Raw genomic sequence first — 23226 nt, forward strand, 5'->3', positions numbered from 1 at the left:
ATAACCAGTATGATATAGATATAGTATAGTTTGCTATGGATTACATCTTATGTTCTATACGGCTATAAGGAAAAAATACTACATCTTATGTTCTATACGGCTATAAGGAAAAAATAAGGAAAAAATACTATATGACTATATTATATCGTATACTACCTGGTTGGGATGGACTTTAAGAGTCATTTTGTCTGTGGGAGGTAAAGAAAAATAGGTATTAGTAAATGTCATTAATAAATGTCACATTATAAACAGAGGTCATTTATATCAGATATGAAAAGGAGAAGATAAGTATGGGATATTGAATGTCCAGTTGTATTAAACTTGCCACACATATAGTAATGTCAATCTGAGTAAAGTTTATCATGATGTGCAAAAATCAAAGTCCCGATTCATACCGTTTGGAAAGAGGGTATTAAGTTCAAATATCCAGAATGATTCGCGTTCTTTTAGGCGCGCGATCCGGTTACCGCCTCTTCGTCCTGCCGGTATTTGTTCCAGTATTTGGAATCGGAGTTGGCTAATTTGGTGTTTTGCAAGGGAAAAGTGATGTGGGATGGGTTGTTCAGTTCTGTTACATCGGATATCGGATTTATGTTTGGAAATTCGGTCGCGTATGTTTTGTGTAGTCTCCCCCACGTAGGCCAGGCCGCATGGGCATTTGATTAGATACACTACAAATGAGGAGCTGCATGTAAAGAAGTTTTTTGAATGGTAAATTTTGCCCGAACGGGGATGTGTTATACGATTCCCTTTGATAACGTTGGTGCACTGTGCACAGTGGAGGCATGGGTATGTACCTGTTTTTTTCGGGGCTAGGGTGGTTTGTTGTGGTGTGGCTTTGAGGGGACCGATGTCGGCATGTACTAATTTATCTCTCAAATTATTTGGTCTCTTGTAGCACATTCGGAAGGGATGTTTGAATTCGGCGACTTCGGGGTAGGATTGTTGGAGTAGAGGCCAGTGTTTTTTGACAATAGACTGAATCTTTGGAATGAATGGATGGTACATCACTACCAAGGGGACTCGTGGTGGGGAGATAGTTTTAGGTGGTGTAGAAGCTGCGGATGTGGCCAGAACCAGTTCCTTAGTGAGTAGGGAAGTGGGGTAACCCCTGTCTTTGAATTTATTGGACATTTCGGTGAGTCGCTGTTCTTTCATAGTGGGATTTCCTACGATCCTGGTTACTCTTTTGAATTGTGAGCGTGGTAGGGATTTTTTGGTGTTTTTTGGGTGACAGTTTAATACAACTGGACATTCAATATCCCATACTTATCTTCTCCTTTTCATATCTGATATAAATGACCTCTGTTTATAATGTGACATTTATTAATGACATTTACTAATACCTATTTTTCTTTACCTCCCACAGACAAAATGACTCTTAAAGTCCATCCCAACCAGGTAGTATACAATATAATATAGTCATATAGTATTTTTTCCTTATTTTTCCTTATAGCCGTATAGAACATAAGATGTAGTATTTTTTCCTTATAGCCGTATAGAACATAAGATGTAATCCATAGCAAACTATACTATATCTATATCATACTGGTTATAGAATTTCATTTAGACTGACCGTTCCTTTCTTTGGCCATTACTAATAGCCATTATTATAGCCACTATTATTATCTTAATACCCTGGTTTGATATATTTACCTCTGCCTACATTTACTTCTGCCTGCATTGTTATAGTCTAAATGGGCCTTTGCCGCAAGCTACTGATGCCTCCGTTATTGTACAAATCCCCATACATCTTATGCCAGTACTACTTTGCCAGCACAGGTCTCGGCGGGCCTACTGCGCATGCGCGCCGGCGCGGCCGCCGCAGTGACGTCATCCGCCCGCGCGCGGCTGCGTCATGTGTGCGACGGAGCCGGAGGCGTGCGCAGGACGCCAGCCCACACCGGCGGCACACTTAAATATGGCACCAGCGCTGCCTACACCAGCGCATCCCACAGCAGGCAACATGCAACATGGACAAAGGTAATGGACGCTCCATCTATTCTACTCTCCTGTGGCAAACTCCGACAATATGTCCCTATGGGATGTGACCCTGACCCTTACCTAGCACCTTATCGGAGGCTCTACTTATCTATTTATATATATCTACATGTCTGTATACCATTACTTAACCTCTGCAATACCCTACAGGTCTTGTCACCCCAGAGAAGCTCTGCCATACTGCCATATTGTCGGCCCAACCTTGCCATTGTCAACCATGAATTTCGCATGATACACTATCGCCTTATTGCTTGTGGACTCCAGCTCCTTCATGTATTTTTGTCTTGCCTTTTCTTGTTTTCTCTTCCTTTTTCCTATTTTCAATTTTGCCGCCCAATGTTGTACTTAACTGTACTCAACTACGTGTAGCTCTATTATCATACTACTGTCCCCAACTGTATGCAACTCTACTATAGATGATACCTATATAATATGACAGTATACTTACCTGTCATCCTCTGTGCTCCCAAGTGATATGAGAGCTGACTATTTTTGACATACCTGTAATATATACCATGAACAATGATGTAATATATACTATCTTATTATATATAATGTCTCCTGACATATTACATTGTATTTTACTCCAGGCCGTGATCAAGGTCCCATACAAGGACCGAAACGTTAAACGTTGGCCAAGTCTTTTGCATTCCTGGATGCTTTAAAACAATGAAATTTTGGAATAATATCATGAAATGAAAATTATATCATGAAATGAAAATATGAAAATATAAAAATAATTTTCTTACATACGAAAAAACGAGTGCCGTGGTCTCCTTTAATATTCATTATCTCACATTACCACTGAGCACCGTGCAAAAAAGATTTTTTCAGGAGTGCCGTCCAACTCAAGTGTATCAAGGTCTAATTTATTGGCATGGACTTAACCATGCAGTGGCCCAAGATTCAAGTAGTGGCCCCATGACAGTGGGAAGGGTATCAGCAGTAAAGCTGCATTCACATCACTGTTTATTTTTCCATTCTTCTGATCCGTCTAAGAACAGCCACAAAAAAGCAGATCCTGTAATTTGAGCAACTGCCTTCAAACCATCAGTATTTAGTCAGCATTTGATCAGTATTTGTAAGGCAAAAGCAACAGTGGATCCAAAACAGAAATAAAATGTAATGGAAATATTTGCATGTATTCTATGTTTTGGACCCACTCCTGCTTTTGACTTCCAAATCATGATCAAATCCTGATGCAAAATACTGACCAATGGATAGAGGCCTCATGCTCAGTTTGCATGAGTTTTAACCATTTGCATTTGAAATCTGTTTTATTCAGATGGAAAAGAAGTCCTGCATGCAGGGCTTTAATAGCCTCTATCACAGGGTCAGTATTTGGTCAGTTTCTTGCATCAGTAATTGAACAAATATTGGTAAGATAGAAACAGGAGTGGATCCAAAATAGAGAAAACATGTGATGGAAATATTTGCATGTCTTCTGTGCTTTGGACCCACTCCTGTTTTTGACTTCCAAATCATTATCAAATCCTAATGCAAAATATTGACCGTGTGATAAAGGCCTCATGAACGCTCAAACCACTAAATGAATGGCCCACCTTCTGCTCAACATACGTGTGTCCCTATCCAATATTCTACAATTAAAAGATTGTTGAAACACTGTCCCTAGTGCTTGCCAAATTTCTTCCTATGCTCAGTTCACAGTAAAATGGCGTCGACCACTCGGGATGAGGCCTATATAAGGCTGGGACTTCACAGGGGATGGCTATCTGCTGATTGCCTAGCTGCACAGCATTATGGGTCATATCACATTCCTTGGCTTCTTATTTTCACTTTGTAAAATGTGTAGCCACCATTTAAAAGAAAATAAAAAAAAAGATTTGTTACCACGGAGCGCAAGGAAATTTGGATTCGTAGGGAATCAAATTTTTCCTTAACCACCTCAGCTCCCCTAGCTTAAACCCCCTTAATGACCAGACCACTTTTTACAATTCTGCACTACACTACTTTAACGGTTTTTACCTCCTTTTCTTCTCACTAATAGAGCTTTCATTTGGTGGTATTTCATTGCTGCTGACATTTTTACTTTTTTTTGTTATTAATCGAAATTTAACGAAATTTTTGCAAAAAAATGAAATTTTTCACTTTCAGTTGTAAAATTTTTCAAAAAAAACGACATCTATATAAAAAAATTTCGCTAAATTTATTGTTCTACATGTCTTTGATAAAAAAAAATAAAAGTAAGAAGTTATAGCGTTTACAAACTATGGTACAAAAATGTGAATTTCCGCTTTTTGAAGCAGCTCTGACTTTCTGAGCACCTGTCATGTTTCCTGAGGTTCTACAATGCCCAGACAGTAGAAACCCCCACAAATAACCCCATTTCGGAAAGTAGACACCCTAAGGTATTCGCTGATGGGCATAGTGAGTTCATAGAACTTTTTATTTTTTGTCACAAGTTAGCGGAAAATGATGAATTTTTATTTATTTATTTTCTTTACAAAGTCTCATATTCCACTAACTTGTGACAAATAAATAAATACTTCCATGAACTCACTATGCCCATCATGAAATACCTTGGGGTGTCTTCTTTCCAAAATGGGGTCACTTGTGGGGTAGTTATACTGCCCTGGCATTTTAGGGGCCCAAATGCGTGCGAAGTAGTTTGAAATTAAAATCTGTAAAAAATGGCTGGTGAAATCTGAAAGGTGCTCTTTGGAATGTGGGCCCCTTTGCCAACCTAGGCTGCAAAAAAGTGTTACACATGTGGTATCGCCGTACTCAGGAGAAGTTGGGGAATGTGTTTTGGGGTGTCATTTTACAAATACCCATGCTGGGTGAGATAAATATCTTGGTCAAATGCCAACTTTGTATAAAAAAATGGGAAAAGTTGTCTTTTGCCGAGATATTTCTCTCACCCAGCATGGGATCCGATCCGTGGATCCGTAAAACACATACGGACATCTGAATGGAGCCTTACAGGGGGGTAATCAATGACAGGGGGCTGATCAATGACAGGGGCGTGATCAATGACAGGGGCGTGATCAATGACAGGGGGGTGATCAATGACAGGGGGGTGATCAAGGAGTCTATATGGGGTGATCAGGGGTTAATAAGTGACAGGGGGGGTGTAGTGTAGTTTGGTGCTACTTTACAGAGCTACCCGTGTCCTCTGGTGGTCGATCCAAGCAAAAGGGACCACCAGAGGACCAGGTAGCAGGTATATTAGACGCTGTTATCAAAACAGCATCTAATATACCTGTTAGGGGTTAAAAAAAAAAAAAATCGCATCTACAGCCTGCCAGCGAACCATCGCCGCTGGCAGGCTGTAGATCCACTCGCTTACCTTCCGATCCTGTGAACGCGCTCGCCTGTGTGCGCGCGTTCACAGGAAATCGCGCGTCTCACGAGATGACGCGTATATGCGTGACTGTGCCTGGGACAGCCGCCTCCGGAACGCAATCCTGCGTTAGGCGGTCCGGAAGCGGTTAATCAAAATTGACATTTTTCACTTTCTGTTGTAAAATTTTTCAAATAAAACTACATTTCTATATAAATTTTTCTCTAAATTAATTGTTCTACATGTCTTTGATTTTAAAAAATGCAATAAGTGTATATTTATTGGTTTGGGTAAAAGTTATAGCGTGTACAAACTATGGTGCAAAAATGTGAATTTACACACTTTGACTTTCTGAGCACCTGTCATGTTTCCTGAGGTTCTACAATGCCCAGACAGTAGAAACACCACACAAATGACCCCATTTCGGAAAGTAGACACCCTAAGGCATTCGCTGATGGGCATAGTGAGTTAATGGAAGTTTTTATTTTTTGTCACAAGTAAGCGGAAAATGAATTATTTTTTATTTATTTTTTTCTTACAAAGTCTCATATTCCACTAACTTGTGACAAAAACTTTTTTTTTACATGAACTCACCATACCCCTCACGGAATACCTTGGGGTGTCTTCTTTCCATAATGGGGTCACTTGTGGGGTATATATTCTGCCCTGGCATTTTAGGGGACCTAAAGCGTGAGAAGTAGTTTGGAATCCAAATGCATAAAAAATGCCCTGTGAAATCATAAAGATACTCATTGGAATTTGGGCCCATTTGCCCACCTAGGCTACAAAAAATTGTCACACATGTGGTATCGCCGTACTCAGGAGAAGTAGGGCAATGTGTTTTGGGGTGTATTGTTACATATACCCATACTGTGTGAGATAAATATCTCTGTAAAAGACAACTTTTCCCATTTATTTATACAAAGTTGTCATTTTACAGAGATATTTCTCTCACCCAGCATGGGTATATGTAAAAATACACCGCAAAACACATTGCCCTACTTCTCCCGAGTACGGCGATACCACATGTGTGACACTTTTTTGCAGGCTAGGTGCGCAAAGGGGCCCAAATTGTGACAAAAAGTTCAATCTTTCATGGACTCAATATGCCCCTCAGCGATTACCTTGGGGTGTCTACTTTCCGAAATGGGGTCATTTGTGGGGTGTGTTTACTGTTCTGGCATTTTGGGCGGGGGTAAATTGTGAGCAACCCTGTAAAGCCTAAAGGTACTCGTTGGACTTTCGGCCCCTTTATGCACCTAGGCTGCAAAAAAGTGTCACACATGTGGTATCGCCGTACTCAGGAGAAATAGAGCAATGTGTTTTGGGGTGTATTTTTACATGGAAGGTAGGAAAAAGATGCGCGGCACTCACCAGGGTCGATTTTCTAAGAGGCTTTATTGCTGACTAGCAGGGTAACATCAGCTGCACAGGCTGGGGAGCAGGACGGCCCAGGTGTGGATAGGCGGTGACGGCCGTTTCGCGCTAGATCACGCTTCCTCGGACCCCATGCTGAATGAGAGAAATATCTCTGTCAAAATGACAACTTTCTATAAAAAAATGGAAAAAGTTGTCTTTTACAGAGATATTTATCTCACCCAGCATGGGTATATGTAAAAATACACCCCAAAACACATTGCCCTACTTCTCCTGAGTACGGCGATACCACATGTGTGACACTTTTTTGCAGCCTAGGATGCGCAAAGGAGTCCAAATTCCTTTTAGGAGGACATTTTTAGACATTTGGATTCCAGACTTCTTCTCACGCTTTAGGGCCCCTAAAATGCCAGGGCAGTATAAATACCCCACAAGTGACCCCATTTTGGAAAGAAGACACCCCAAGGTACTCCGTGAGGGGCATGGCGAGTTCCTAGAATATTTTTTTTTTTGGCACACGTTAGCGGAAAATGATTTATTTATTTTTTTCTCTTACAAAGTCTCATATTCCACTAACTTGTGACAAAAAATAAAATTTTACATGAACTCGCCATGCCCCTCACAAAATACCTTGGGGTGTCTTCTTTCCAAAATGGGGTCACTTGTGGGGTATTTATACTGTCCTGGCATTTTAGGGGCCCTAAAGCGTGAGAAGAAGTCTGGAATATAAATGTCTAGAAAATGTTTACGCACTTGGATTCCGTGAGGGGTTCATGTGAGATTTTATTTTTTGTCACAAGTTAGTGGAATATGAGACTTTGTAAGAAAAAAAAAATATATCAATTTCCGCTAACTTGTGCAAAAAAAATAAAAAATCTTCTATGAACTCACCATGCCCCTCACAAGTGATCTTTATAGCGCCGCAGCGATTTTACGGTGTTTTTGCAGTGATCAGAAGAAAAAAAATTCCTGTCACTGCAGTGGGGCGGACTAAACGCAAGTGTGCGCACAAGATCAGGCTTGATTGGGTGAACACTGCGTTTTTTGTAGAGCCTATAGAACATGTCCTATTCTTGTCCGTAATTGCGGACAAGAAAAGGCATTTTCTATATTGTTCTGGCAATGTGCGGATCCGCAAAATGCGGAAAGCACATTGCCGGTGTCCGTGTTTTGCGGATCCGTGGATCCGCAAAACACATACGGACATCTGAATGGAGCCTTACAGGGGAGTGATCAATGACAGGGGGGTGATCAGGGGTTAATAAGTGACAGGGGGGGTGTAGTGTAGTGTGGTGCTTGGTGCTACCTATTACAGAGCTGCCTGTGTCCTCTGGTGGTCGATCCAAGCAAAAGGGACCACCAGAGGACCCGGTAGCAGGTATATTAGACGCTGTTAACAAAACAACGTCTGATATACCTTTTAAGGGTTAAAAAAAAAAAAAAAAAATCGCATCTACATCCTGCCAGCGAATGATCGCCGCTGGCAGGCTGTAGAGCCACTCATTTACCTTCCGATCCTGTGAACACGCGGCAATGCGTCCAGGAGATCTGCTACCTCCAGTAAAGACCTTGCATGCGGTCAATCAAGGCTGAAACCGGATCCATGCTTAAGACTGTTATGGCGGTTTATAATGTCACGGACGGTGTTGCAGAAAGCTGGAACTTATAAATAAACATCCGACTGGCTTGATCCCAAACTAAGGAGAATATGGGTGAGCCCTATTAAACCCCTAGAGCTCTCCCTGACTGCTATGCTCATGCAAAGGTCTTTATGGTAGACGATTGCATGCCCTCGTACCTTATACTATGCGACACCTGAAAACCCTATAATAGTGAGGGGACACTACCACCGGCTCCCTGCACTTAATACGGACGGAGTCAGGGTCACCTACAATCAAACCAGCAAGAAACCACAAATAAAGGAAACAGATTTATCTGAGGAATTAGGAGAAGCAGCCTCCAGCAGTGAACACAATCCAGGAAGAAGTATAAACCGCAAAGTGAGGCAGTATGGGAGGGAATATAAAGGGAGCCAATCAGTGCAAATAGGTGACAGCTGGGAGTAGGAAAGGAGATGAGAAAGTGAAACCAAAACAAAGAACATCATACAACAGGTAGAGAAGAACGTCTGCCAGATCTTCTCACAGAGCTGGCGGTGACAGGTTTCTCTACAAGTGACGGTGACCTCTCCAGTACTGACCCCTGTGGCACCCCACTAGTGCTGGTGACTAGAGATGAGTGAATTCTAAACTAATGGGATTTAGATGTCTGGAGTTTTTGAAAACTTAGCTTTCAAATCAAGCTGATGTTTTGGTAATTTGATTCGGGTAAAATGTGCAAAATGGCGTCAGCAACTTTATATATCAAATTCAGTACAGTAGTGAGCACAGCAGGACAGGGAAGAAAGAGACCCTGGGCGGAGCACTGGCGGGTAGGCATGCCACTAATGCCTTGCAGTCAGCCTCACATATAATATATAGGTATGTGTGATAGACCCCAAGTAAGGTCACAAGTAGGGAAGCCATGAGTATTTTCAGCTTGTCCACTGATGTGAAAGACCTGACTAGGCTGAATTGGAGTGACGGATGTCTTTTTTCAGCTTTACAAACGATGTTACTGATGCCACATACACAGCAATTGAGACACACAATACTGCGAGTTTAGGGCCTTAGGCTACTTTCACATTCGCGTTTGGTGCAGATCCATCATGGATCTGCACAGATGGATCCGTTCAGATAATACAACCGTCTGCATCCGTTCAGAAGGGATCCGTTTGTATTATCTTTAACATAGCCAAGACGGGTGCGTCTTGAACACCATTTAAAGTCAATGGAGGACGGATCCGTTTTCTATTGTGCCAGATTGTGTAATAGAAAACAGATCCGTCCCCATTGACTTACATCGTGTGTCAGAACGGATCAGTTTGGCTCAGTTTTGTTAGATGGACACCAAGACGCTGCAAGCAGCGTTTTGGTGTCCACTCCAAAGCGGAATGGAGACGGAACTGAGGCAAATTGATGCATTCTGAGCGGATCCTTCAATTCAGAATGCATTATGGCAAAACTGATCTGTTTTGGACCGCTTGTGAAAGCCCTGAAAGGGCCAGTGTGAAAGTAGCCTTACAGGGACGGTGTTCAGGACTGGGAATGCTGCCGTTGGACTATTGGATCGCATCGTAGCTGCAAAGTAACCTACCTGTCTAGTACTATCTATTTCCAAAAGGAAGGTGGCAGACTGGTTTAGTGTATTCTTCCAGATTAGGTTATATTTCACTTACATTCACTTTTATTCATTTTATATTCTTTTAATTAATATTCTTAATATTAATTGTTAAATGAGGCTTCATCGAAGGTAGTAGACCAGGAGACTAACCCAAACTTCTCATCAACACTGCTAGACCCCATGTAATGGCAACAATTGTGTGCTAGTGAAGGGAACCTGTTAGAAAGTATGTGCCCCCCAAACTTCCACCAGTGCCTGACAGTGGAATGAGGAATCAGTATCCAGTGAAGAAGCAGAATCTGTGAGTCTTCTCTGCTTTATTTAGTGGTTACTACTCACCTGGGCGGTTATCTGTAGAAATGTCCTCTATACTCTGCTCCTCACCCCTCACATATGTCTCTGTAGGATTAATATTGTTCAGATCTTCACCCGGGTAAAGAACCTGAGGAATAAATATTGTAGAAGTCATCAGACTGGAGCTGGAGAACTCATATGGAATATTTTATATGATCAAAAAAGATCTGACAAACTGTCTTCTGCACTCTACAGAAACTATCCTCACCAAAGTGACAAACCGTCTGCCAGCTAAAATGCACCAATGACTACTCTCTACTGATTCTCCTTGACCTCTCTGCAGCTCCTCCTCATGCTCCAATCTATTGGCCTTAAGGTCACTGCTCTCTCTTGGTTTTCTTCCTATTTCTCTGACCGATGTTGCAGTGTATCATTCCCTGGCTCTACTTCCCCTCCTCTACCTCTTGCTGTTTGGGTTCCTCAGGGTTCAGTCCTTTGTCCTCTCCTCTTTTCACAGCTCCAATCAGACATAGTCAGCAGATTTGGTTTTCAGTACCATCTGTGTGCCAATGACACCCAGCTATACACTTTAACTCCTTCCTGACATGCGCCGTACATGTACGGCACATGTCAGGTGTTTAAATATGGTGTCTACTCCGGAGAGGAGCGGGCACCATAGCAACTAGGCGCCTGCTGTTGCATACAGCAGGCACTCACGGCTAATGTCCACGATCGGTGGAAATGCCGACCACAGACATTTAACATTGAGGGTGTTAAAAACTTCCAGGATCATTATTAGGATATCCCAGTTCTGACCACTAGGTGGCAGGACTGAACTGTGATATAATGATTTCTCTACAGAAAAATGGAGCAATTTCCATTATTCTTTCTAAGTTGCAGTCTGATGATTGCAAGTTGTGGTCTACTTGGGGGTCTAACAAAAAAAAAAAAAAAAAGTTTTAAAGAATATAAAAAATAAATAAAAAAATTCAAATCACCCCCCTTTTCCCCACAATTCAAATAAATAAAATAACATCATAGGCATTGAGACGTGTGAAAACATTCATACTATAAAAATATACAAAAATTAGCCCATACAGTGATTGGCAGAATGGAAATAACTATAAAAATTGCAGATTCGCCATTTATAAATTGAGTAAAAAGTGATCAAAATGTCATACTTAATGGTATTGTCAAAAACTGCAGATCATCCCACAAAAAATTTGCCCCCACACATCTCCCTAAACATAAGTATAAAAAAGTGGCTATGAAAAGAAAATAATAATTTTTTTTTAGTTTTAAAAAGCAAGAAAAACTATACATACAGTGCCTTGCAAAAGTATTCACCACCCTTAATTTTTTCTGTATTTTGTTACATTACAGACTTAAGTTCAATCTTTTTTTAATCTGAATTTTATGTAATGGATCAGAACACAATAGTCTAATTCGGTGAAGTGAAATTATAAAAATATATAAATAAAACTATTGTTTAGAAATAGAAAACAGAAAATTGGCATGTGTGTATGTATTCACCCCCTTTGTTAGGAATTCCATAAAAAGCTCTGGTACAACCAATTACCCTTACAAGAATAGCGTGGTGTTAAACAGGCAGGAAGTGCTCAAACCCATATGCAGTTATGCACATATATACAGGGGAGCAAATCCTGCCCTTGTGGCAAATTACTAATGGCAATCCCCAGCAGAAATGCATACAGTGGAGGATGTCCGCAGTGGACCACAAGTACCACAAAGAACATCCTACACAAGATAGCAATTATGTTGATGTGATAAACAATATAATAACAACAAGGACAGGTGCACTCTGCAATCTTCCTAAGCCCTCAAACTGATGTTAAAATTGAGAGATTAGCAAACATGTCCCACCAGGAGGACATGTCTAAGTCCGAGCACCGCGCCAAGGTTTCTCAAGTAGCTCGGGTCCTAACACTCACCTACCTGAGCCATATGGGTAATACCTGTGCACCTGTCCTTGTTGTTATTATATTGTTTACTTAAGAAACCTTGGCAAGGTGCTCGGGCTCTGACATGTCCTCCTGGTGGGACATGTTTGCTAATCTCTCAATTTTAACATCAGTTTAAGGGCTTAGGAAGATCGCAGAGTGCACCTGTCGTTGTTATTACAACCAATTACCTTCAAGAGTAACATAACTAGTGAATTAATGTCCACCTGTGTGCAATCTAAGTATCACATGATCTGTCATTACATATACACACCTTTTTTGAAAGGCCCCAGAGGCTAAAAACACCTAAGTAAGAGGCATCACTAACCAAACACTGCCATGAAGACCAAGGAACTCTCCAAACAAGTAAGGGACAATGTTGTTGAGAAGTACAAGTCATGGTTAGGTTATAAAAAAAATATCCAAATCTTTGATGATCCCCAGGAGCACCATCAAATCTATCGTAACCAAATGGAAAGAACATGGCACAACAGCAAACCTGCCAAGAGACGGCCGCCCACCAAACTCACGGACTGGGCAAGGAGGGCATTAATAAGAGGCAGCACAGAGACCTAAGGTGACCCTAGAGGAGCTGCAGAGTTCCAGAGCAGAGACTGGAGTATCTGCACATAGGACGACAATAAGCCGTACGTGCCATAGAGCTGGGCTTTATGGCAGAGTGGCCAGAAGAACGCCATTACTTTCAGATAAAAACAATAAGGCATGTTGTGAGAGTTTGCGAAAAGGCATGTGGGAGACTCCCAAAATGTATGGAGGAAGGTGCTCTGGTCTGGTGAGACTAAAACAGAACTTTTCGGCCATCAAAGAAAACGCTATGTCTGGCGCAAACCCAACACATCACATCACCCAAAGAACACCATCCCCACAGTGAAACATGGTGGTGGCAGCATCATGCTGTGGGGATGTTTTTCAGCAGCCGGGAATGGGAAACTTGTCAGAGTTGAGGATAGTGCTAAATACAGGGATATTCTTGAGCAGAACCTGTTCCACTCTGTGCGCGATTTGAGGCTAGAACAGAGGTTCACCTTCCAACAGGACAATGACCCCAAACACACTGCTAAAGCAACACTTGAGGGGTTTAATGGGAAACATGTAAATGTGTTGGAATGGCCTAGTCACAGCCCAGATCTCAATTCAATAGAATATCTGTGGTCAGACTTAAAGATTGCTGTTCACAAGCACAAACCATCCAACCTGAAGGAGCTGGAGCAGTTTTGCAAGGAGGAATGGGAAAAAATCCCAGTGGTAAGATGTGGCAAGCTCATAGAGACTTATCCAAATTGACTTGAAGCTGTGATTCCACAAAATAGAAATAATTACTCTTACCGGTAATTGATTTTTCCGATGGCCTCCACAATGGCACTTATAGGAGGGATGTCCCCGCCCCGGACAGGAAACAAAGACGTAGAAGCAGAAGATTTAAGAGCCTCCTTCCCCTTACCTAGTCAGTCAATAAGAGGAGACACGGAAGTGATGCCAAAAAATAAATCATATGTATTGATAACCAAGGACAATTACATCATTAGAAAGAAAACAATACATCTTAGCAGAACTTAGATCCATGTAACAATATATCAGGGAGGGAATCCCAGTGCCGTTGTGGAGGCTATTGGAAAAATCAATTACCGGTAAGAGTAATTATTTATTTTCCCTAAGGCCTCCACAACGGCACTTATAGGAGGATTAACAGAGTAATAGGATCAGGGAGGGACAGCAGCAGAAATTACCCTGCGCCCAAATGATAAGTCCTGGTTTTTAAGGATGTCCAGTCTGTAGTGATTGAAAAATGTCATCGGATTGGCCCAAGTTGCGGCTCTACATATCTGTTCTAATGATACTGATGCCGCCTCAGCCCATGAGGATGACACTGCTCTGGTGGAGTGAGCCCTTAGCCCAACCGGGGGCTGGAGGTCTTTCTGCAGGTAAGCTAGCTTTATTATATTTTTTATCCATCTGGATATCGTAGGTTTGCTAGCCCCGCAACCTTTGTTGGGCCCTTGGTACTGTAGGAACAGTTGGTCCGAGTGCTTGAAAGATGAGGTTCTGTTGAGGTAGCAGATTACAACCCTTCTTACATCCAAGTTGTGATATTTCTTCTCTTTTTCCGAAGTTGGTGAAGGACAGAACGAGGGCAGCGTAACTTCTTGTTCCCAGTAAAATGTAGACACTACCTTAGGTAGAAAGGCTGGGCAATGTTTCAGAATTATGCGGTCATCGAGGATCGTTAGATAGGGAGGCTTATATGAAAAAGCTTGGATCTCCCCAACTCTTCTAGCAGTTGTAATGGCCGTAAGGAACACGGTCTTCAACGCGAGAAGTCTCAAGGATATTTCTTCTATTGGTTCAAATGAAGGAGACATTAAGACAGACAGCACTAAGTCAAGGTCCCAGGGATCAACTGTAGGATGGGCTACAGGGGTCTTTCTCATAGCACCTTTAAGAAAGCTAGGGCTGCAACGATTAATCGACATTATCGATAATATTCGATAACGGGATTCGCTGTCAACGAATCCAGTTATCGAATAAATCGGCCGATTCGATGCTATGCGGGTGGGAGGTCAGGCGCTATGCCTGCGGGTCCTTGAACTTTAGATCACCGCATCTTTATTACCTTACAATGAAGCTCCAATAACAGGCAGAGCGGGCGGCGGCGTAACGTCACTTACTCCCGTGACAGTTATGTTCCGCCTGCTTTATTCATAACGTAGATTGAGCAGGCGCGTCACGTGAGTAAGTGACGTTACGCCGCCGCCTGCTCTGCCTGTTACTGGAGCTTCATTGTAAGGTAAAAGAAGATGCGCTGATTTAAATTTAAAGTTACTGCCGGTTAAGGAATACTGCTGTGAGCAGAGGGGCCAGGGCTGTTATGGGGAGGGGGGTCTGTGTATAGCACTGTTATGGGGAGGGGGATCTGTGTATGGCAGCGTTATGGCGAGGGGGATCTGTGAATGATACATATAGCATAAGATGCTATATAGTGTCATCCATAGATCCCCCCATAGCATAGTCATCCACAGGTCCCCCCCCCCCCCATAACAGCGCCATCCACAGATCCCCTCCATAAGTGCCATGCACAGATCCCTTCCATAAGTGTAATCCACAGAACCCCTCCATAAGTGCCATCCACAGATCCCCCCCCATAATAGTGCCATCCACAGAACCCCTCCATAACAGTGCCATCCACAGAACCCCTCCATAACAGTGCCATCCACAGAACCCCTCCATAACAGTGCCATCCACAGAACCCCTCCATAACAGTGCCATCCACAGAACCCCTCCATAACAGTGCCATCCACAGAACCCCTCCATAACAGTGCCATCCACAGATCCCCCCCCATAATAGTGCCATCCACAGAACCCCTCCATAACAGTGCCATCCACAGAACCCCCCCATAACAGTGCCATTCACAATTTTTTTAATATGGCCTTTGAACATAATTTTCCAAGTAAAATCATATAAACCCCTTTGTCATTTTGGTGGTTTTTCCCGATTAAATCGATTAATTAATGAAATTATCGACAACTAATCGATTATTAAAATAATCGTTAGCTGCAGCCCTAAAGAAAACACTTTACTAAAGAGGACTCTGACAACTTGACGTCCAAAAACGCACTTAGGGCTAATACCTGCACTCTAAGGGTTGCTGGTCTGAGGCCCTTGTCAAGTCCAGCTTGAAGGAACTGCAGAATTTTAGGAATGGCTGGCAAAATTACGTCACCCGTGAATTTTTTAAAAGCTTTCCAGGTCCGCAGATCAATTCTGGATGTTATGGGTTTTCGGCTGAGCATGAGAGTGGAGATAACTCAATCCGAGAGTCCCTTCTTTTTTAAGGTTCTGCGCTCAGTCTCCAGGCCGTCAAGTTCAAGTGTTTGACGTTTGGGTGATTTACTGGGCCTTGATGAAGGAGATCCAGTACGGATGGGAGAATCCAGGATTCCCCTGCCGAAAGATGAAGTAGCAAGGGGAACCAGGATCTTCTCGGCCAGTGAGGGACTATAAAGATTACCCCGGCCTTTTCTTCCTGCACCTTTATCAGAGTATTTGATATTAGGTTGAAGGGAGGAAAGGCATAAAGAAGACAGTTTGGCCATGGTCAGGATGGGGAATCTATCCATAGTGGCTGGTCCCTTTGGGAGAGGGAACGGAACTGTTTGGTCTGTTTGTTGGACTTTGACGCAAACAGATCTGTTTTTGGAGTCCCCCACTTGAGACACAACTGATGAAATACTTGCGGATTTAGGGACCACTCTCCCTCTTTCAGAGTCTGACGGCAGAGGAAGTCGGCCAAAGAATTTTCTTCTCCTCTGACATGTAAGGCTGTAAGGGAAATTAGGTTGCTCTCTGCCCAGAAGATCTTGTCGCTTACAGCAGCTAGGGAGCGACTCCTGGTTCCTCCCTGTTTGTTTAAATAGGTGACCGTAGTAGTATTGTCTGAGAAGACTTTTATACTGTTTGGTGATGTAGGCGTAAAGAGAGCGACCATGACTGTGTATACCGCTGAGAGTTCTCTTAAGTTGGAGGAGGCTTGTAGTAGATCTGCTCCCCAAGTGCCTTGGACCACTCTTCCGTCTGAGTGACCTCCCCAGCCGATGCTGCTGGCATCTGTGGTTATGAGCATTTGATCTCCTTGTCTCCAGGAAACTCCCGTCTGAAGGTTGTTGCGGAGCTTCAAGGTATACCCTCAATATCTTCACTTAAATCCCCTTGTAGTTGAAGAAACAGGTCAATATTCAAGAGACAATTTCCCCAGTGACTGGACGACACACAGTTTGGGAGTCAACTGACTTTACTAGGCATGCGCACCTGGTTTCAAACCTCCAACAGCCTCATTTACATACAATACATAGATTACTATGGTACAAGGAAAAGTGGGGTAAGACAATAGCAAGGGCTGATGGGAGGTTGAGGGTGGAGGGGAAGAGGTACAGACAAGAAAGACATTCTATAAGTGGCGATGTTTGCCACAATGCTCCCCCAGAACCAAGCCGGCATACACAGTCTGATCCCAACGGATCGGCTTGGGGATGTCCGGAGGAGCGCTCACAGATCACTTTTCAAGTTCAGTTTGTCTGGATAACCTGTCGGCGTTGCCATTTTGCTTCCCAGGGCGGTAGTGGATGGTAAAGTCAAAAGGCTGCAGCGCCAAACTCCAGCGCAGCAGCCGGGCATTGTCTCCTGACACCCTGTTCAGCCACACCAACGGGTTGTGATCTGTGAATAAGGAAAAGGGTTGTCCATACAAATAGGGCTGCAGCTTTTTAAGGGCCCACACCACGGCCAGGCATTCTTTTTCTATGGCGGCATAGCTTACTTCCCGGGGTAAAAGTTTTCTGCTTAAGTAAGCCACTGGATGCTCACCGCCATCTTCTCCAACTTGGCTCAGTACTGCCCCCAATCCAAACATAGAAGCGTCTGTGTGGACGAGAAAGCGTTTAGTTGGATCAGGGGCGGCAAGTACAGGTGCATTCACAAGAGCCGTTTTTAGTTGCTGGAATGCCTGCTCACACTCTGGGGTCCAGACTACTATCTTAGGAAGATTCTTGCGGGTCAAATCGGTGAGGGGTTTGGCCAGGGTACTGTAGTTGGGTACAAATTTACGGTAGTATCCTGCGGTACCTAGGAATGCCAGTACTTGAGTTTTGGTACGAGGGGTTGGCCATTTGGCTACAGCCTCTACCTTAGCCGGTTCGGGTTTTTGTTGGCCGCTCCCTACCCGGTGTCCTAGGTATTGGACTTCTGCCATCCCTATATGGCACTTACTGGGTTTCAGAGTAAATCCTGCCTCCCTAATACGGTCTAGTACGGCTCCTATGTGGGTCAGGTGTTCAGTCCAGGAGTGGCTGAAGATCGCTATATCATATAGATAGGCGCAAGCGTACTCCTGGAACCCATCCAATAGCCGATCCACCATCCTCTGAAAAGTAGCCGGAGCGTTTTTCATCCCGAATGGCATGACCTTAAACTGGTACAGGCCAAACGGGGTGACAAACGCCGACTTAGGGATGGCGTCTTCGGCTAGGGGAATCTGCCAATACCCCTTACAAAGATCTATTGTGGTGAGGTATTGTCTATCCGGGGCATAGGGTAGGCATCGGATACGGTCTTATCATTAAGCCTCCGGTAGTCTACGCAGAAGCGGGTAGTCCCATCCCGCTTCGGCACCAGAACTACTGGGGAGGCCCAAGGGCTTTCAGAGTGCTCTATGACTCCTAGTTGTAGCATTTCTTCAATTTCCTTGCGCATATTATCCTTTACGGATTCAGGTATGCGGTAAGGAGGTTGGCGGAGAGGGGTCTGCCCTGGTGTTTCTACTCTGTGGGTGGCTAACGGGGTGTACCCGGGGAGATTAGAAAAAGTGGTTCCTTTTTCCCTTATTAGACTACGAGCCTGCGCCCTTTCCTGGGGACTCAGCCGTTCACCTAACTGAACCTCTTCCAGGTCCTATTTCTGGCCCTCTTTCTCTAGGAGGTCTGGGAGAGGTAGATTGTCAAAGTCCTCTGCGGCAGAGGAGCAAATAGCAGTCACCTCTTCTATGCGCTCGTAGTAGGGCTTCAGCATGTTCACATGGAGCATGCGTCTGCCCCCTGCTCCAGCGCACGGGCCGATCACATAGGTGGCATCGCAGATTTGCTCCACCACCTTGTATGGGCCCTGCCAGGAGGCCTGCAGCTTGTCATTAGGGACTGGCCGTAGGATTAACACCTTCTGCCCGACCTGAAAGCTGCGGTCCCTGGCCCCCTTATCATACCATCTGCGCTGTCGTTGTTGGGCCGCTTGGAGGTTAGTACGTACCGTCTGGGTCAGAGCCTCCAAGCGTTCCCTAAACTCCAGCACGTATGGGATAATAGGGGTACCATTGGTAGTTACCCCTCCCTCCCAGTGTTCTCTGATAAGGTCTAAGGGACCCCTCACTTTCCTCCCGAACAATAATTCAAAAGGGGAGAATCCCGTGGATTCTTGGAGTACTTCCCTATAGGCAAAGAGCGAGTGGGGCAAAAAACTTTCCCAGTCTTTTTGAGTGTCTATGAACGTGCGGATCATCTGTTTAAGTGTTCCATTAAACCGTTCACAGAGCCCGTTGGACTGGGGGTGGTAGGCAGTTTCAGATCGGTTTCACCCCACACACTTTCCAGAGTTGGTGGGTGACCTCTGCAGTGAACTGGGTGCCCCTATCCGATATAATGTCCCGGGGAAATCCCATACGGGAGAATATTTACAGAAGGGCATCAGCTATAGTCTGTGCATGTACATTGGTCAACGCCACTGCCTCTAGGTATCTAGTGGCGTAGTCCACTACGGTCAAGATGTATTTCTTGCCGGAGGGACTGGGTTTCACTAGGGGTCCTATTATGTCTACAGCTACTCGACTGAAGGGTTCTTCAATTATGGGCAGGGATCTGAGTTTGGCTTTATAGTGATGCCCTCTCTTCCCTACCCTCTGGCAGGTATCACATGTTTGACAGTATTGTCTAATATCCTTTGAGATACCTGGCCAGAAGAAGTTCTGTGTCAGCCGATGTTTTGTTCGGCTGATTCCTAAATGTCCTGATAATGGTATATCGTGCGCGATGCGCAGCAACTCTTGTCTATACTTTCGGGGTACCACTAGCTGCTTAGTGGGCACGGGTATGGACCCTGCTACTACCTTCTCTGCATAGCGGTATATGAGACCTTTGTCCCAAGCATATCTCTCTCCCTCCAACCCTCCTTGGTCCTTGTTTATCCTATCTTTATATACCTGCAGGGAGGGATCTAGGGCCACCTCACTGCCAAATTCCAGGGGGGCATCCCAGGGCAGAATAGGAGGGGTGTGTGGCATATTGTTTACCTGAGTCTCAGAGTGATCGGATGGAGCCGTGGTGCGTGCTTGCTGCCGGGTAACAACCGGGTAGGCCTCTTGGATAGTTGGTTGAGGGACAAAAGCAGAGGTGAGCTCCCCCAAGTCGTTGCCCAAAATAACATCAGCGGGCAAATCCTGCATAATTCCCACCTCCACGTTTCCATGCCCTGCCCCCCAATTCAAATGCACCTTGGCAGTGGGAACTTTGCAAATTGCTCCCCCTGCCACCCGTACAGCTACACAGTCTCCGGTGAGGGTGTGCTTAGGCACCAAATGATTTCGGACCAGGGTTAACGTGGCCCCAGAGTCACGTAATCCTTGTATACTCTTCCCGTCCATGTGTACCACCTGGCGGTGCCCCTGGCGGTTGTCTGAGGCGGCTTGTATGGGGTTTACCTCGTGTAGGATCCCCAGAGGCTCTTTTATTGAGGTGACTGTGGATGTTGGGAGCACAGATTCTCTTTGGCAGCAGTGTACTGCAGCCCGATTGGGGGGAGGACCCTGGTGGTTCCAGTTCTGGCGAGGTCGGTTACATGGGCAGTCTCTCTGGATGTGCCCCTGTTGGTTGCAGGTGTGGCAGCGGATCGGTGGTCGGGTATTGTACCTAGGAGGATACTGGTTGTGGCTCGCAGCTGGTCGTGCGTGAGCCAAAGTAGTCACTGCTGGCAGAGGGGTGGTAGATCCATACGTGGTCCGGTGTGGTGTGCGTTGGTCTCGCCTGGTGTCTTGGAACTAGTCAGCTAGCTTGGCTGCCTCTGGTAGGGTACGGGGTTTGCGATCTCGTACCCTATTTTGCAGTTCTGTGGTTAGTCCATTAAAAAACTGCTCCATTACTATTAACTGGAACATCTCTTCCATAGTGGTGACCCGTGTCGCTTCCATCCACCCCTTGGCGGCTCGTTGTAGTTGGTGTGCCCATTCAGTGTGTGAGTCTTTTATTTGTTTCTTGATGTGCCGGAATTTAAGTCGGTATGCCTCAGAGGTAATGGCATAACGTGCTAGGATGGCTTGTTTGACTTTGTGATAATTCCTGATGTCTTTGTCTGGGACGGTTCAGTATGCCTCTGCGGCGCGGCCTGACAATCTACCTGCCAGCAGGGGTACTTGGTCGGCTGGGCTGATGTCGTGTAGCTGGCACAACCTTTCGAAATCCTGTAGGTATTCGTCAATATCACTTTCTCCTTCTGTGTAATTTTTAAAAGCTTGGTAGGGAATCTTAGCTTTTCCCTGGGTAGTGCTGGTGGGCGCTGGTGCTCCTTCCCCAATTCGCTGAATAGCGTTTTGCTTAGCTACAATGTACTCGTGTACATCTGCTATCAGTCTTTCTAGTGTCTCCACGGAGGGGGTGTTTGGGTAAAAAGCTAACCTGCTATTGAGCTCTCTTGTAAATTCCGTTGGCTCTGTCTCCTGTGGAATAATGGTTTTGGAACCGCGCTGCTCGAGGCTATGTAGTCCGTTTTGCCAGTGGATATAGCAGGGCACCCGCTTCTCTCCTCTTCACCTAAAGGGGATCCAATCCTTCACAGACCGCCTCCTCTACAGGGTCAAGAAGATTTCGCAAGATAGTGAAGTACCCTCTATTACGTTGGTTTAAAAGGTTTTATTGTACTCACAAGAGTTTGCAGAAAACAGGCATAAAACACAAAAGAACCGTCACGTTCCTGCCCGACCCGGGTTTCGCTCGCTGGCTTCCTCAGGGGCGACAACTGCGCATGTCCGCAGTCAGGCCCTTTAAATAGTCCGGCCTCTTATATTACAAGTGCCGATATCGGCCCAAATCACATTCACATTTTCATACCTACTGTTACAAATCAAGCAAACTCAGTAAATAATAAAAACATCCTATATATTCAAAAAAATTTCTCTCTAATTGCAGCATTTTAAAACACCCTTTCCTTTTTCGGGTTACCGCTGTTATACAAAGGATCTCATTTATCTTATTCCAGACCTGCATCTTGCATATCACCTAAAAAAGCTCTTTCTCGTTCCGGATTATATAGTCAATATTCCAGTCTTTCTAGGGTTACTCGATTTACACTTACTATTACATGCATATTTATCATTACATGCACATTTATCATTATACTTCCCGTTGCACCATTACACTTGCCGTTACATGTAGTCCCACCCTCCTATGCCCACGTCATTCAGGTGTTCTCAGCCCTCCTTCCTCACAATATCCGCGTCACCTAGCCTCGACGCCCGTCAGGTGGCCACGCCCCTTGACGTGCCTCAAAGGTCCTCAAGAAGGATGGCAGAGAACTCACCAAATGACGTCATAAGAAAGGATCGTTCATATTATGCAGGGTTTTAAGTCAAATTCAATATTCAGGCCCCCAGGCTGCAGGGTCCCCAGCTGGTAGATCCATTCTACTTCTTTTTTGTTGATCTGTGCCAGCGAGTCCCCCCCTCGCCAGTGCGGCTTGACAACTTCCACTCCGGCGAACTTCAAGCCTCGCGGATCTTTCCCATGCATAAGTTTGAAGTGAGCCGACACACTGTGAGTCATCAGTCTTTTCTTAATATTCCTTACATGTTCCTGAATCCTTATTTTTAATTTTCTCACTGTCCTGCCAACGTACTGGAGCTCACAAGGACACTCCAGCACGTATATGATCCCCTCATTTTCGCATGAACAGTTCCCTTTTATACGGAACTCTTCACCATTTTTTTTCGATATCATACAGTTGATGTTTTTTAAACGTCCTTTATTGTCCCGGTTTCTGCATCCAGTGCAGAAGCCGCACCATGTGAATTTTCCTCCATCTTTCCTCGGTTTTACATTTACTGGGGGGATAGCGCTATGAACAAGCTTTGTTTTGATGCTCGCCGCTTTTCTAAAGATAAAGAGGGATTGTCGGGTATGACCTTACCTAACACTGGGTCGTTCTTTAGGACGCGCCAGTTCTTTTTCACCGCTTTTTTAATCTTATCAGCCATCGAACAGTACTTTGTCACAAAAGAGAATCTGTAGTCTTTTTCATTCTTTTTCCTTTTTGTGTCCTCCCTGTCTTGCTTACATTCATTTTCTTTCTTTTTTTCCTCCTCTACCGTTTTAATACATGTGTCCAAAACAGCTTCATCGTAACCCCTTTCTAGAAATCTATCTTTTAGCACCTTACACTGTGTCCTATAGTCTTCCACTACTGTGCAATTACGGGCCATCCTTTTAAACTGCCCTTTAGGTATGTTTTTGAGCCATGGC

General features: G+C 44.4%; 1 protein-coding gene across 1 annotated transcript in view; it reads right to left on the minus strand.

Annotated features, from left to right (window-relative positions):
* The window catches only part of LOC122939922 (oocyte zinc finger protein XlCOF22-like), a 348165-nt gene that overhangs the window by 304324 nt on the left and 20615 nt on the right, over positions 1-23226 (minus strand). Inside the window, exon 6 of the mRNA XM_044296145.1 lies at positions 10244-10346. Within this exon, the coding sequence (XP_044152080.1) occupies positions 10244-10346 (103 nt within the window). The remainder of the gene's footprint in view (positions 1-10243; positions 10347-23226) is intronic.

The sequence above is a fragment of the Bufo gargarizans genome, chromosome 6 (assembly GCF_014858855.1).
Source record: "Bufo gargarizans isolate SCDJY-AF-19 chromosome 6, ASM1485885v1, whole genome shotgun sequence".
Classification (NCBI taxonomy): domain Eukaryota; kingdom Metazoa; phylum Chordata; class Amphibia; order Anura; family Bufonidae; genus Bufo; species Bufo gargarizans.